Here is a 16,427-nt window from a genome sequence, read left to right as displayed (position 1 = left end):
ATTAAAATTCTACATTTCAACTACATTCTGACTGAGGATCTGGAAGTCCTTAGCAGCTTCTGTGGTGATTAGGAAGGTGATCATGTGACTTGGGCAGTCTGATGTTAGGTTGCTTTAATTAAGTTACAAATAAAGCAATAGCATCCAGATCTCCACTTTTGATGGGCTCCACATAGTCTGATGCACCCTGGACTCTCCCTCACTTAAAGCCAAAAGTTAGCAAAATGGGTTTGGCTAAACAAGGATAGGCTGAAAGTAGAATGGGTAAATGGTAAGTGCTGCTTTCATTTTGTGGCAGGAACAAGATTATGAAATAATGGAAGAGCACACCTCAATGCTGCACCCTAGGAAGATATGTTTGGCCCTGGATGTTTGTAGAGTGGCTTCTGGAGCTGAGAAGGGCAGCTCAGCAGAATGGAGTAGACTGTGAGCTGTCTCAGCAGCTCCTGGGCCAGGTCCAGGGTCCCTCTTCTAGATTTAGCCCTTCAGCTCTTGCAATAGCTTCCCTGCTTCTGGCTCTGAGAAGAGACTGAGTGGGCTTCTCATTGTAGATCACAGTCTTACTCCCACAGCCATGGCATCTATTTGTGGAAGACATCACAATTAATGACAAAGTGTACAGTTTTGCCTGGACCAGATGACTGTAGTGCTTCTTCTTTACCCCCTTCCTGCTACCTCATTGCATAGATTTTTCTAGAGCAGCACTGCCCAGTGAGCTAGCCGCTAGTTACATGAGGCTATCGATGCAGCATTTGGAATGTGGTTAGTGAGACTAAAGAAGTGGATTTTTCATCTAATTTAATTTCAATTTATCTAAATTCAAATAACCATATGTAGTTGGTGGCTAACATGTTGGATAGCACAATTCCAGAGGCTGTCATCCTTATGGTATTCTTTTGTTAATTTATTTTTGGCGAATATTTTTAGAACATTTCCTATGTGTCAGGCACTATACTTAGAATTTTGCATGTATTCATCCAATTTTCACAAAACCTGATGAACTTCATTATATTATTTACATTTTCCAGAGCAGAAAGTTAAATTTCATAGAGATGAAGTGGCCTGTCTCCCATCATACAGGCAGGAGACAGGATTCAAAATAAAGTCTATTTGGCTTCAGTCCTGTGTTTCTGTACAAAAGAATGAGGCTAAATCAGCAGAAATGAAGGGTGAAACAAAATGGGCACAAGACAATTAAAATATAACCTGTTATGGTGAGTTATTTAACTTTATTGTTTATTGTAAACACTCTGGCCACAGAACACACATTAGTTTTTAAATAACCATAATTCAAAGCTTTCACATTACATAGTATTTTCCTTCAATGTGTATCATCTAGGAAAAGATCAGTGAACTCCAGAAGTCTATATGGATAATGTGCACATTTATGCTCTTCTGACACTAAATATAAATAGTAAAAATAGTCATCGCTTGTAGGTCTTTGGGTCTATCCTGTGCCTTAAGGGAAGCCATAAAACAACAGTATGGACTCAGATGGCTCCCGATGTGGGTAATGCTTGCAGAACATAGGAGGTATGCAGTAAATGTTTATTGACGGCAAAGATGATGAGAATTCAATTTGTGCTGGTCTTTTCCTCTCCATTTTTCTTAAGGAATTTATGGCTCATTTGCAACCAACATTGTGAATGTCACGGAGACCCCCACAATTTGAGTTGCAGAGCTGCCCTGTAATTGGATCTGATCCCACTTGCAGAAGAGAGAGAAAGCATATGTACTGCTAAAATTCCAGTCCCTAGAACAGGCTGGAACTCTCGAATTCTTTGTGTCCTTATAAGTCAGAAAATCATCAGTGCCTACAAATCAAGAAAGTCATTCAAAACAGATCTAGCTTTTAGATCTCACTGACAGCTAGACCTCATTTCAGTCAGATCAATGTATTTGAAAGAAAATATGCTACTTATGTGACTACTAAGTTCCCTAACTATAAGGACAGGAACTATAATTTTATTCCCTAAGACATTTATTTTGATTATTTTATTCAACAAAATTCTTAGCATCATTTTGGGACTTGACTGAATTATGATGATGATGTTAGATTAAACATTTTAGATTTAATTGCAAAGTGACATAAAAATTTGAACATCTCTTCCCAGTATTTTTTTATGCATGCAGTGCAGTGTTTAAGCAGACTTGTAATTAAGATCTTTCTAGGGTTCCTGGGTGGCTCAGTAGGTTAAGCGTCTGCCTTCAGCTCGTGTCATGATCCCAGAGTCCTGGGATAGAGTCCTACATCGGGCTTCCTGCTCCACAGGGAATCTGCTTCTCCCTCTGCCTCTCTCTCTGTCTCTCATGAATAAATAAATACCAATCTTTTTTTTTTTTTTTTAAAGATCTTTCTAACCAGCTACTAGCGAGTTGTGTTTATCACAGTGTTCTTTTGGTGAATAGAAGTGATACACGGTTTGGTTTTGTTCGGTTTTATTGAGAAATAACTGACATGCATCGCTGTATAAGTTTAAGGCATACAGCATGATGGTTTGATTTACATATGTTGTAAAATGATTATTATTGTGGGTTTAGCTAACATCCATCTTCTCATATAGATACAATAAAATGCAAGTAAAGAAGAATAAAAGAAAAAAGTGTTCTTATGATGAGAACTCTGAGGATTTACTCTCAACACTTTTCCTATATATCATATAGCAGTGTTAGCTCTAGTCCTTATGTTGCACATTACATCCCTAGTGCTTATTTATCTTATAACTGGAAGTTTGTAACTTTTGACCACCTCCCTCTAATTCCCACTCCTCCCTCCCCCACCTCTGGAAACCACAAGTCTGATCTCTTTATCTATGAGTTGTTGTTTTCTTTAAGATTCTACATGTAAGTGAGATCATAGGGGATTTATCTTTTTTTTTTGTCTTATTTCACTTAGCATATTACTTTTAAGGTCCATCCTTGTTGTCCCAAATAATAGGATTTCCTAATTTTTTAATGGCTGAATTACATTCCTTTGTGTAAACACACACACACACACAAACACACACACACACGCCACAACTTCCTTATCCATTCATCTATTGATGGACACTTAGATGGCTTCTATGTCTTGGCTATTGTAAATAATGCTGTCATGGACATGGGGGTACAAGATATCTTTTTGAGGTAGTATTTTCATTTTCTTTGGATATATTCTCAGAAGTGGAATTGCTAGGTCATTTGGTAGTTCTATTTTTAATTTTTTAAAGATTTCTCCATACTATTTTCCACAGTAGCTGCACCAGTTTACATTCTCACCGGCAAAATCTCTTATGATCCTTTGAATTTCTGTGGTATCAGCTGTAAGTCTCCTTTTCTATTTGTAATTGTGTTGATTTGGGTCCTTTCTCTTTTTTCCTTAGTTAGTCTGGCTAGGGTTTTGTCAATTTTATCTTTTCAAAGAGCCAACACTTAGTTTGGTTTATTTTTTTCTATTATTTTTCTGTTCTCTATTTCTGTTGTAATCTTCATTATTTTCTTCTGCTAACTTTGGGTTTATTTTGTTCTTTTTCTAGTTCCTTAAAGCATAGAGTTAGGTTGTTTTTATTTGGGATCTTTCTTGCTTCTTAAGGTAGGCATTTATTATTATGAACTTCTCTCTTAGAACTGCTTTTGCTACATCCCATAAGTTCTGGTGTGTTGCGTTTCCATTTTTGTTTCTCGATAAACTTTTTTATTTCCCCTTTAATTTCTTCTTTGATCCACTGGTTGTTGAGGGCGGTGTTAATTTCTATATGTTTGTGAATTTTCTAGTTTTCCTCCTGTTATTGATTTCTAGTTTCACACTATTGCGATCAGAGAAGATACCTGGTAGGAGTTCAGTCTTCCTGAATTTGCTAAGACTTGTTTTGTGGCCTAACATATGGTCGGTCCAAGAAAATGTTTCATGTGCTCTTGGGAAGAGTGTATATTCTGCTGTTGTTGGCTAGAATGTCCTGTATACTTCTGTTAGGTCCATTTGGTCTTATAGTGTTGTTCAAATCCACTGTTCTCCTATTTCCTTATTGATTCTGTCTGGATGATCAATCCATTGTTGAGAGTGGGGTAATAAAGTCCTCAAATATTGTAATAGTGTTTATTTCTCCTTTTAGCTCTGTTAGTTTTTGCTTTATATATTTAGGTGCTCCTATCTTGGGCATTTAAGTATTTATAATTGTTATATCTTCTTGATGTGTTGTACTTTTATCATCACATAATGACCTTCTTTGACTTTTTTTTTTTACTATTTTGAAAGTCTATTTTGTCTGATATAAATATAGCTATCCCACCTTCTTTTTTTGGGCACAATTTGCTTTAAATGTCTTTTTTCTGTCTGTTCATATTCACTCTCAGTCCATGTGTGTCTTTAAGGCTAAAGTGAGTCTCTTTTAGGTTGATATTGTTGGATCTTGTTTTTTAAATCCACTCAGCCATTCTATGTCTTTTGATTGAAGAATGTAATGCATTTACATTTAATGTAATTATTTATAGGTAAGGGCTTACTATTGCCATTTTGTTAATTTTTTTCCTCATTTTTTTGTAGATCCTTTGTTCTTTCTTAACCTTCTTTCTTTTTTTGTGTTTCGATTTTTTTGGTATCAGTATGCTTTGACTTATTTATTGTGTTCTTTTGTGTGATTACCTCAAGATTTTCCCTTGTGGTTACCATGAGGCATGCATAATATATCTTAAACTCATAACACCCTATTTTAAACCTATATTAAGCCTATTAATAAATACAATTTTTATACTTTATACTTTTACTTCTGCCCCTCACATTTTAGATTATTGCTGTTATAATTTATTTCTTTTAGCTGGTGTAACTAATAACAGATTATTGTATTTATGGTTATTTTTGCTACATTCCTTTAAAAAAAAATTTTAAACTAGAGTTGTGAGTGAGTGATGTATCACTATTACCATATTGCAGAATCCAGTTATGACTATATATTTGTCATTGCCAGTGAGATTCATGTTACCTTTTTGTGTTTTTGTTTCTTGTAAGGTAGGTCTGGTTGTAATTAACCCCCTCAGCTTTTGTTTGTTCGGACAGTCTTTATCTCTCCTTCATTTCTGAAGGACAGCTTTTCCAGGTGTAGAATTTTGGTTGACAGTTATTTTCTTTCAATGTTTTGAATACGGCATCCCATTTTCTCCTGGCCTGAAGAGTTTCTGTTGAGAAATCCAATAGTCTTATGGGGGTGTTCCTTGTATGTAAGTTCTCTCTTTCCTCTTGGTGCTATTAAAAAATATTTTGTCTTTGACTTTTGACTATATAATAATGTGTCTCAGTGTAGCCCTCTATCCTTAGGTTCAAACTGTTGGATCCTTTGGGCCGCATGGATCTATATATCCATTTTTCTCCCTAGGTTCAGGAAGTTTTCAGCCATTATTGCTTTCTGTCCCTTTCTCTTTTTTTCCTTCTGGACTTCCTGTGATGCACATATTGTTTCTTTTCATTGTCATATAATTTCCATAGGCTTTCTTTGCTATTTTTAATTTTTTCTTTCTCCTTGGGTAATTTCCAATATCCTATCCTTCAGGGTTTTGATTTTTTCTCTGCATGTTTGAATCTACTTTTGAAACTCTCTATTGAATTCTTCAGTTCTTTTATTGTATTTTTCAACTCTGAGATTTCTGTTTTTGTTTTTTTGATGGTTGCTATTTCCTTGTCAAACTTCTCCTGTTCATGCATTGTTTTCCTAATTTTGTTAGTTTTCTGTCTCTCTTCTCTCAAAGTTCACTAAAATTCTTTAAGAGATTTGTTCTGAATTCTTTGTCTGATAGTTTATAGGTTTCCATTTTTTTTAGGGTCAGTTCTTGGAGCTTTAATAGTTTGCTTTGGTGGCATCATATTTACCTGATTTTTCATGATCCTTGATTTCTTGTGTTGGTATCTGAGAATCTGAGTAATTAATCTCTTCTTCCAGATTTTATAGGTTTGCTTTGGCACAGAGAGTTCTTCGCTAGTCAGCTCATTTTATTTTTCTGGGTGTGTCTGTTGGTAATGCCTTTGGGCAGGCAGGGCCTGCTATTATGGACTGCTTTGGGCAAGGCAACTATTCAAATTCTGAGGACAGGGATGGGGTATTGTAGCACTGCATGAAAATAGGTGGATATGACTCCTGGCTTGGTTCCCTATCCAAATGAGGCTGTAGGATGGGGTCCTCAGTTGCCTTATTCTCTGCTCAGGCTTACTAGATGGTTGGGACTGGGTCTGTATTCAGTAGTAGATGGAGTTATGTTCCCTGCTTCCCTGCTTTGGCAGGGCAGCAGCCAAGGTTCAGGGCACATAGAGGTCATTGTTTGGGGCCTTCAAATCAGGCCTGAGTGTCCACTGAATTCCCTGCTCAGGTGATGCTCTGCAGATGGAGGAAGCTGTGCTCACTGTTCAAGCACCACTGTATGTAGGGCTGTTAGATGGACTATATGGCTTCCCTTGTGCTCTGGTTAGGTTCCCTGGTCAGATAGCTGAAGGCTATATTTAGCCATGAGCAAGGCCATGAATTAGATTCCCTTTCTGTGTGCAATAGGAGAAGCAGCTGTAAAACTGGTAAAGCTCTTTGTTGTCTTAATTCAAGAAGACCCACGCCTTAAGTTCCCTGGCCAAATGAGGCCAATGGCTCTGCAAACTACTGGCTCTGTCTGCTCTTCTCTTAGCTCAAGTGCCACTGGGCCACACAGCATCCAGGAGTTGTCTCTAGCCCTTCTGGTCAGATGGTGCTGAAGGCACTCTCCACAGTGTGTGGGGCTGTGACTCAGTACCCTGCCTAGGTATGAGCAAACTGGGCTGTAGGGCTGGCAAACATCTTGTTTGAGGATCTGAATCAGGCAGATCTATACCTCTCCGAGTTCCCCAGAGTGTACTTCTAGCTTAGTTCTACAGATGAGCAAAGCCACTGGTTGAGATTACTCTTTGGGTACTGCCAATATGAACTTGGTCTGCCGACATCCATGTGCTGGTTGTTGTAAGCTCCTCCCTCATTCTCTGTCATAGTTATATTTCCAGTGGCTGAGCCCTGCAATTCCAGTGGTATGGGATGAGAGTAGGGGTGCTCACAGAGTGACATACAATGCTGGGGGGGTGGCAGTGCTGGTTGTTCCCTCTTGGGTTCTCTTTTCCACTGGAGGAACTGGAGGCTCAGGAATCACCTCTCCCCATGGTGCTGCACTGTCCTGGGGAACGGGCAATACAATCAACATGCAGTAACTTCTCTTACCCCTCCAATACAGTCTACCTCGGTCTCTGAAGTCTGTGTGTGGGGTATTCTTCAGCCTCAGTCCTGTGTTCTAGGATTCTCTCTATGATGTCTTGTTTTGGGATAGCTGTTAATTGTTCTTGTGAGGGGGAGCAAATTCAGGAATGATGTATGTCACCCCAATATTTTGTCAATGTAAATTTTAAATGTATGAAAGGGCCCACATAAAAATATAAATATTAAGGTCACTTGCAGCAAAATACAGCGCATTAGAATTATTTAGCCAAAATTTTATACTTTAAGGTAGGCACTTCATAACATTTGGATTTTGGCAAAAGGCAACAGTTTGATGTCAATGTTTTAACCTTTCTATTAACTGTATAACTTTTTCAAGGGAATATATTTTCAAAATATTACAGAAGGGAAACAAATCTGTCTAAGCTACATATGAATGGAATTCCACAGGACAGAAAGCAAATTTCATTTTCCCTTCTTCTTTTCATAAACTGTTATATATCTTCACAATCAAGTTCTACAGTTTTACTTCCTGATGTAAAATCCCATGGGAATATTCAGCTTCTAATCTTTTAATCTGAAATGAAGTATCTGTTGCTTGTAGAACTTGATACAGTGTTTTTTCCCACAGTTGGAAAAACTTTTGTCATAATAAAACACTAATTAAAGTCAGATGATTTTTAGGTGGCAGTAGCTAGCACTGAAGAGTTCTTGGCTTCAAGCAGCTGTTGAGTCCCTTTGATCCTGTTTTAACTTGTCAAATTAAACAGATAAGATTAAACTGTTCTAAATGTTTTCATTCTTGGAGGCACAGAAATTTACTTCACACTTAACTAAACCATGAGCAGAATGTTTGGGGCCCAGTGGACCCATCTACCATTTGATTTAGCTGTCCTTTCTAGAACATGTCTCTTCCAGATAGATTCTGTTTGAAGTCTTGGTAATAGGAAACTTCACAAAACAATCTAGTCAATAAGGAAGCTCCAACTCCTCTTTCTTATCCTGAAACCAAAGTTCCTTGTTCTTATCCAGAAACCAAAGTTTCTGTAGCTTCCAACCAGTGCTTTAAACAGTGAAAGGCACAGAGTAGGCTCTCATGCACTTGAACAGTATTTATTGATGAACAAAAGAATGAATAATTCTAGTTCTGACTTTTAAAGCTACACAGAATATAGTTGTTTCCTTATGTACTCCAGGCTATTCTCTCTTACATCATTCTTCTCTTTTCCAGGATCAGTATTGCAGTTTCCTTAAGCAATATGATTTTCAGATGTTTTGTCTGTCTCATTACTCTTCTCTGAATGTGACTGCATTGATCAGTACCTCTCTTCAAATGTGATACCATTGAACCAAGCAGTATTCCAGATGGGGTCAGCTCAGAGAGGGGTAAAAACTCAGTATTTCTTAGCCTGGATATTCCACCTGACATATTGTTTGACCCAAAAAAGTAATCCTTAGAGCAATCCTTTCCTGTTTCTGAGTAAAGACATTTTATTCCAGGCAAGATCTCTGATTGGCACATATTCTGTTCTGGGAGAAGGATTGTTTTCTTGAATTTCCAGGGTAAGGAGGGGGTGGAGAACGCTGTGCTGAAGCCTGTGGGGTCGGGGAGTAGGGAGGTGGCAAGTCGGCACAGTATTCCATCTCATGGTCATAACTATAGGGGGGTGGTGCCACTGAAAAAGAAAAAGCAAAGGGCATCAGGCATTTAGCAAATATTTGAGTGTCTACTATGTTTAAACCACTGAGCTGAGTACTTTGGGACAGGGCGTAATTTTTGCCTGCAAAAATCTTAGTTTTATTGGTTTGAGGACACATGTGTATGAAAGGGCGAGTGCTACAAAAAGTGGTACCATTGGCCAAAATGTTTAGAATTGGTTGCTTAGGGAAAGTTTCTGGAAATATGATGTTAATGGGCAGATAAAGAAAAGACTAGGCGCTAATTCTAGATTGAACAAAAGCACAGAAGCAGGAGAGCACTTTTGTTGAAAGCAAAAAGTACATGGAAGGGGGAAATGGGAAGAAGTGTTGAGAAATCTGATGGTATCATCATCATGGTGGGCTTTGACTTTCACATAAGGGGTGTGTGATGTGCAGTTACCAAAGATTTTTTGAAGATGCTAGTGAATATGCTTAGGAGGGTGATTTTTCTCAGCAGTATGGATTGAAGTGAGCAGAAGAAAAGGAGAGATGATGTCATAGCATATGTGAAGGATTATAAACGACTCATGGCATTGGGAGGGAAAATCATAAGAGACCTTGAGCAGGTGAGTGCTTCGGTGATGACTAGGTAGGTAGAGAAAGAGGTGGAGAGTGAAAGCAGATGCCCGGGTATTGGGCACCCTTTATTAGACTCCAGGAACTTAGAAGGTTATGGAGCCATTATAGGAATAAGAAATAAAAGCGAGGATGGGCAAGCACATTTGTGAATGGAAATGAAGAACTTAGTTTTCTAAATATTATTTGAAAATGTTTCTTAAATTATTTTTTTACTGTAATATATGTCAGTGTGTTTTAAATCACATTTAGTACACTTCATTATGACTATGTATTGGTGTCTCTTTTGTAGGGATCTCAGTCCCATGTCAAGGGTTCAAAGAGAGGTACCCCTTGAGTATTCCATATCTTCAAGAACCAATCATTCTGCAACATCTGAACAACCCCTCTGACGATTTGCCAGTGTTTGAATTATCATCAAGATCATGATTCTGGTTGGAAATTGGCATGCCTTAATTGCTTACTATGAATGTAGCCTAAATCACAAGACTAGTGTCATAATAATGCAAATAAATGGCCAAGCTTTTTAAACATTAGAATGGCATTAAAGAACAAGCAACATTTCAATAAACTTATCTTTAAAATATCTTCTAGGGATGCCTGGCTGGTCAGCTGGTGGGGCATGAGACCCTTGATCTCAGGGTTGTGGGTTTGAGCCCCACATTGAGTGTAGCGATTACTTTAAAATAAAATCTTAAAAAAATAAAAAATAAAATGTCATCTAAATTGTGATCTTACCAATAAGATTATGGTAGTGTTCTGATCAATGTGCATGCAAAAACATAGGGCTTCACCCTGTTTGCAAACACTAACAATGTTTCTTCTGAATCCCTTTAATTTGGCTTATTTTACCAGGAGCTTAATGATTTGAACCACTACTGATCTGCCTGTACTCAGGGATGTGAGGACACAGAATTGGGTCACCTGAGAAAAGAGGAAAATGGAGACAGAGAACTGGGTGGGATGTCCTCTGAGGACTGCTCTATTGAGCAAAGGCTTTACAAGTCTCCAGGCGAAGGGCTTATAGCAGAGGACAGCTGTATTCAGCTTCTCTAAGGCTGCTTTAAACACTTGAGGCTGGGCTATCAAAAGCTTTGTTTTCTATAACAAAATGGAACAACTCCTATGGAGTCTAAACACACATTCCCTCCGCATTACACCCACTCCTTTGTTTCATTATATCCAGGAGGACTAAGACAAAGAGATTTAGAATATACTTCATCCAAGCCAAGAAATACAGGCTCCATGTAAAATAGGAAGTTACAGCTGGATACCTATTGAACTTTTCTTATAAGCATGTGGTTCTAAGCTGTTTTTATGTTGAAGCTTTTCCCTGCCTCCCACTTGCGGAGCACACGCTGAATGAATCTACAGATTGGCTTTGCATCATTCTCTGTCATGAAGCTGTGGTGTCTATTTATGCTTCGGTAACAAAGCGTTTGTATTTTGCCATCTGCATTAAAACTGCTAGAGGACACTTCAGTGAGATTCCCTATGGTTTATACAGCTGCTTGTTGAACATGAAAATGTAAGATATGATTAGATTCATATGGCCCTCTACTCATAGAGCTTTTGAATTTTGATAAAGTGATAATATAATGCAGAAGAGCAATATTTTGAGGACTATCCATCATGAAATAAACATGGCACATCTTTTATAGTATTAGCTACTGGAAGACATTTTAAAATAAGACTTGTATAACTGTGGACTCTGCTATCTTTCTTTCTTTCAGATAATAAGGTTTCACCAGGAAGTAAACTTTTCAAGGTATCAGTTTTAGAAAATTCCTGATTAACTCTGAGAGGTTTTGTTCTTTCTTAAAGGTCAAAGCATCTTTCGAAGACGTATGGATGCAGCTGGAGATATGGTGCCTTTGAAATTCTTTCATCATCAATATTCCAACTCTCTTAAGTACAGCAAATATGTCATTATAGTTTTCTACAATATTACAAAATTTAGGGATGCTATGAAATTTATAGAAGAAATTTAGTGTTTTTCACCCACTCAGGCCAACATCTCTGAAGCAAACATAAAGGGAAGATGCATGGTGTTACCAAAACCGTTACAACATTATTTTTAAAAATTTGGAAACAGCGGAAAATCATCCATAATTTTGCCATCACGATTTAACCAGTAACATCTTTATATAATCTCTTCTAGTCATTTGTGGGTTTTATGTCCTTGTAGTCATGTAAAATGAGTATATGCTTTTTTTACTTTGGATTATAACATAGTCTTTTTCATTCTGCTACATATTCTTCATAAACTTTATTGTTAATGGCTGCCTATTATTCTGACTGTTCACTTATTTTGAGATTAACAATTTTTTATTATTATAAGTAATGGAAAGATGATTACCTTTTTACACATTGACCTTTTTATTATTATTTTGAATTAGTTCTTTAGAATAAAATTCCGGGAATCAACTAACCGGTTATCATTTAATATTTTGGTAATTTAAAATTAAAAATAGTTCTTTATTTTATATTTCTTTGATAGTAGCTAGATTTGACATTGTTCTACAACTTGTTTACTGTCTGTAGTTTACTTACATTTTTCTTTTTTAAAGATTTTATTTATTTATTTGAAAGAGAGAGCAAGCAGGGCAGGTGGGGGAGGTAAGGGATAAGCAGACTGCACTGAGCTTGGAGCTGATGTGGGGCTCGATCTCATGACCCTGAGACCATGATCCTGAGATCATGACCTGAGCCAAAACCAAGAGTCAGACATTCAACCAACTGAGCCACCCAGGTGCCCCTACTGTTTATTGGGTAATTGTTGTTTGTTTTGGACTGGTAGTTTAAAAACTGGAATCTTAATTAGAATCAAGATATAATTAAGATAGCAAGATATAAACAAGTATACAAAGGTATGTATCTTTTCTAGGTAGCTTTGTAAAAATAACTGTCAAAATGGTTAATTATATTATTTTTACTTACTGACATACTGAAATTTAAAACTTGTATCTAACAAAATATATGGTTATCTTTTTGATCTTTTCTCTATTGTTAAACTTAAAAATTTGTCTTCTCTTTTGGATATCTGATTCATAGCCAAACTATTTCTATTTATATATTTAAAGCTTCCTTATATCTGTTATTTTATTTGGCGTATTTTTGTGTCAAAGTTTATTTTCCTTAAGTTTTAAATTTTAGCTAAGCCAAATTATCTATGTGGTTTCTTAATCCTCATTTTTCACATTGTTTTGTTATCTCTCCTTTAGTTTGTAAAATTTTAATGTACTAGTTCTGTTCCAATGATCAAGACATACCTTTTTATACCATTAACACCTCATTTTAATTATTTATTAATTTAAATGGTTTTAATATCTGTAGGGCAGGTGAATCTCATAACTTTTTTTAACATGTTTAAAAAAGTTTTTATTGAGATATAATTGACATATACCATCATGCAAGTTTAAGGTATACAACATGTTGATTTGATATATTTATATACTGCAATATGATTACCACCTATTAAGTTAATTAAACAAGGAGACTATTATACTGAGGTGGCTCTATTGTCATAGTGAGTAAACCAAAATGTAAGCCTGTAAATGCTTCAAAGTTACAAAATCAAAACACTAAGGACAACCAGTCACAAATTGCCCAACTAGGCTTTAAGCTATAGCCAGTGAAATAATTTCCTTTCTTTGCTTCTACATTTTCTCTCTATAAGGCAGGGAACTCCTAATCATTTCCAGTATGGTGCTTTCTGATTCAAATCAATTTTTGCTCAAAAATGTCTAGTATGCCTCAATTTGTCTTTTAATACATCTTAGCATTAGCTTATGACATTTTTAAAAAGATCTATTTATTTACTTTAGAAAGAGAGAGAACAAGTGGGAGGAGGGGCAGAGGGAGAGAATCTTCAAGCAGACTCCCGGCTGAGCACGGGGCTCCATGCAGGGTTCGATCCCACAACCCATGAGATCATGCCTTGAGCAGAAACCAAGAGTCACATGCTCAACTGACTGAGCCATCCAGGCATTCCTAGCTTATGACATTTTTAAGGACAACTTCTAATATTATTGCTAGGAGCAAACCTTCTCCTCCACCCTCCCCCAAACCACACTACTCACAGTTTGCTTGAACCTTACTCAGAGCAGAAACCCACAGAGCCCTCAGCAAGACCTCCACTGCCTCCACTCCCACCACAAAGACCCAATCCTGCCCATTTCTCCTCAACAGTGGCTTAAGATGTAGTTCCCAAAAGGATGATACTATTAGAAGCTATCACTCCCCTTTCCCTCAGATAACATCAAGACAAGTCCAGTCATATTTTACATTCCTCTGTTACCATGAGGAAAAGCTCTTAGAACATCTTTCATTGTAGACCTCTAACTCTGGAAGGCTTTACACATCAAATCTCATTAATTTTCTAAACTTTCCCTCCCCCTTTCACTGTGCTCAGGAGACCACTATGTCTGTCCTCAGAAAAGCCCTTTGTGTCCTCTCTTTTCCATCTCTTTACATGTGACTCTAGCTCAGAATATGAGGAAGTCCTCTTCCAATTGTGTCTGTTTTCCGGAGAAATGAGATCTACTGAGGGTGAGAAAAGTAAGGTTTGGGTTTTGTTGTTGTTGTTGTTGTTGTTTTAGCTTTGAGAAGAGAGAAGAGTGCATGAGATAGTAGTTCAGAGAGAAGAAGTAGACATTTACTGCACCTATTAAAGTCAGATTTTCCCCTGAGAGGGCAGCTTCCTCTGCAGCAGTACTAAATCAGAGGTATTCTTTCCCCGGACATCCTACATCCTGTAAGGCCAGAAGGTGCCCTGGGTGTTTTCTGGGATTCTCACAGCCATTTTTCAAACTATGGTCTATATTCTCTCCTTAAAAACCTGAGCTCTTTTGTAGCACACACCATGAGATTATACTACTTTCTACTCCTCCTTGTTAATGTCTGTGGTGTGCTCTGCCCTAGACTTTCATTCATTGAAGATTTAGCATCAGGCCCATTATCTTTCTCTCCAACATAACTTCTATTAGTATTCTTGATGATTTCAACATTCATATGTTGAAGTAAATTTCTAGCCCCAAGACGGAGCTTGCTCCTGCCCAGGGTGCCACAGTAGCAAACCAAAACTTAGATAGCTTTCATATCCCTGTGAAGTTCCACTGGACGGGAAACTTAGTATATCCAGTCAGCTAATCCCCAAACATCAAGCCAACTCTGAGTTCTGTACTTACTTCCTGTTCCTTCTCACCCCAAACAAGGTTAACTATGTGGCCCAAGCCAATCAGATATTTTCTGTTTTTCTCTTCTTTGTTTTTTAATTCTTTATCCTGTAAAAGCTCCCTGCCTTCCACCTATTTTGCAGTTCTGTACAAAGACAATCCACTTCATGAAGTATTAAACAGTTTATTTGTATCACCTAAATTGTTTCACCATTTTTTAAATACCTGGACTTTTTTGTGTTAAAAATCTTTTTCTCACCCTTGTTGTACCTATGTAAATCTGACCACTACTCTTTATCTTTCTAGAATACGCATTCCAATGTATCTTGAATCTCACCTAGATTTCCAATTTTACTGATGACATTTGAAAAAGTTAACTTAAACTGATGTCACCTCTTTCCTGTCTTCATGTCTTTCTTTATTCAGCTTAGATTTATGGTCCATCACTAAAATTATTTCTGTGCATTTATCATCAACTTTCTTATCTCCTTTTCTCCCTGTTTCCTGACAAAACTCCATTCTTGATTAAATTCAACGTTTTGGCTCTCCCAGACTTGTATCTAGGAGCTTCATGTGGCTATAGAAAAATGCACAATCATACTGACTGATCTCATTTTCAATGAAAGACTATATTCTTAAGTGTGGAGACTCCTGGCATTGCTTGGAAATTATGCCTTCCTGTAGGTATTTCACCATCCCTCCATTCTCTGAGATTCCTTATCTACAAGCAGCTCCTTAACCCACTTTCAGGAGAAGACTTGCTTCTAATTTCAATAAGAATATAGGCACAATCAGGAGACAATATCCTCATATCACCAAATCCTTTGATGAGTACATGAAAGTCTTCACATGTTCAGTACATATACTAATAAGGCAGCCCTCATTTGTGAATTCAATGATGCAAATAGAGTTTTTATTTCTTTTTTAAAAAATTATTTATCTTAGAGAGAGAGAGAAAAAGAAAGAAATGATGCACACGTGCCTGAGTGGGGGGAGGGGCAGAGAGAATCTTCAACCAGACCCCCCGGGTGAGCATGGAGCACTATTCGGGGCTTGGCCCCATGATCCATGAGACCATGACCAGAGCCAAAACCAAGAGTTGGATGCTCAACTGACTGAGCCACCCAGGTGCCTCTAGAGTTTTGATTTCTTAATGAAATATTTCCAAAAGATTTTAAAGACTACAAGTCAGTTATTTTATAGAATGTTCCTTAACCTAGGTTTGTCAGATCTTTTCTCATGTTTAGATTCAGACTGTGAACTTTCAGCCAGAATCTTTCACATGGAAAGTTGTATCATCCTCACAGTAATTAACACCCAAAGGTGCAAGATGTCCATCTGTCCTTTTTTGGTGATGTTAATCTTTACCACCTGGTCAAGGTGTTGTCTGGTTTCTCCACTATGTAGTTACCATTTTTCTCTTTATAACTAGAAACAAATCTGGGGGTAAGACACTTTAAGACCATGCAAATGTCTTGCCCCACTGCAAACTCTCCCCCCAAATTTAACGCCCATTAATGACTCTTGTCGCAAACTTTTCTTATGATGGTTTTAAAATGATGATTTTTTCTAATTCCACAACTCCTTTCAATATGTATCCTTTGTCATTTTTCTGTTCCCAAGAACCTCCCCTCCTTCTCCATGGTTTACCTAAATCTATCTGTCTGTCTGTCTATCTATCTATCTATCTATCTATCTATCATCTATCTATTATCTATCATCTATCTATCTATCATCTATCATTATCTATCTAACTATCTATCATCTATCAATCACCAGG

At 37.3% G+C, this 16,427-nt stretch overlaps 1 protein-coding gene across 2 annotated transcripts in view; it reads right to left on the bottom strand.

Moving 5' to 3' along the window:
* Positions 1–1,216: 1,216 nt before the first annotated feature.
* CYYR1 (cysteine and tyrosine rich 1) overlaps positions 1,217–16,427 on the bottom strand; it is a 93,465-nt gene continuing 78,254 nt past the window's right edge. For both annotated transcript variants that reach the window (XM_073891534.1, XM_025867968.2), the window contains one exon: positions 1,217–8,869. In XM_073891534.1, the coding sequence (XP_073747635.1) occupies positions 8,685–8,869 (185 nt within the window). In that variant the 3' untranslated portion in view covers positions 1,217–8,684. The remainder of the gene's footprint in view (positions 8,870–16,427) is intronic.

This window comes from Callorhinus ursinus, unplaced genomic scaffold (assembly GCF_003265705.2).
Source record: "Callorhinus ursinus isolate GAN/ISIS: 27379988/994484 unplaced genomic scaffold, GSC_fseal_2.0 scaffold1, whole genome shotgun sequence".
Lineage (NCBI taxonomy): Eukaryota > Metazoa > Chordata > Mammalia > Carnivora > Otariidae > Callorhinus > Callorhinus ursinus.
The sequence above is the reverse complement of the archived record's forward strand: the minus strand, read 5'-3'. Positions and strand labels throughout refer to the sequence as shown.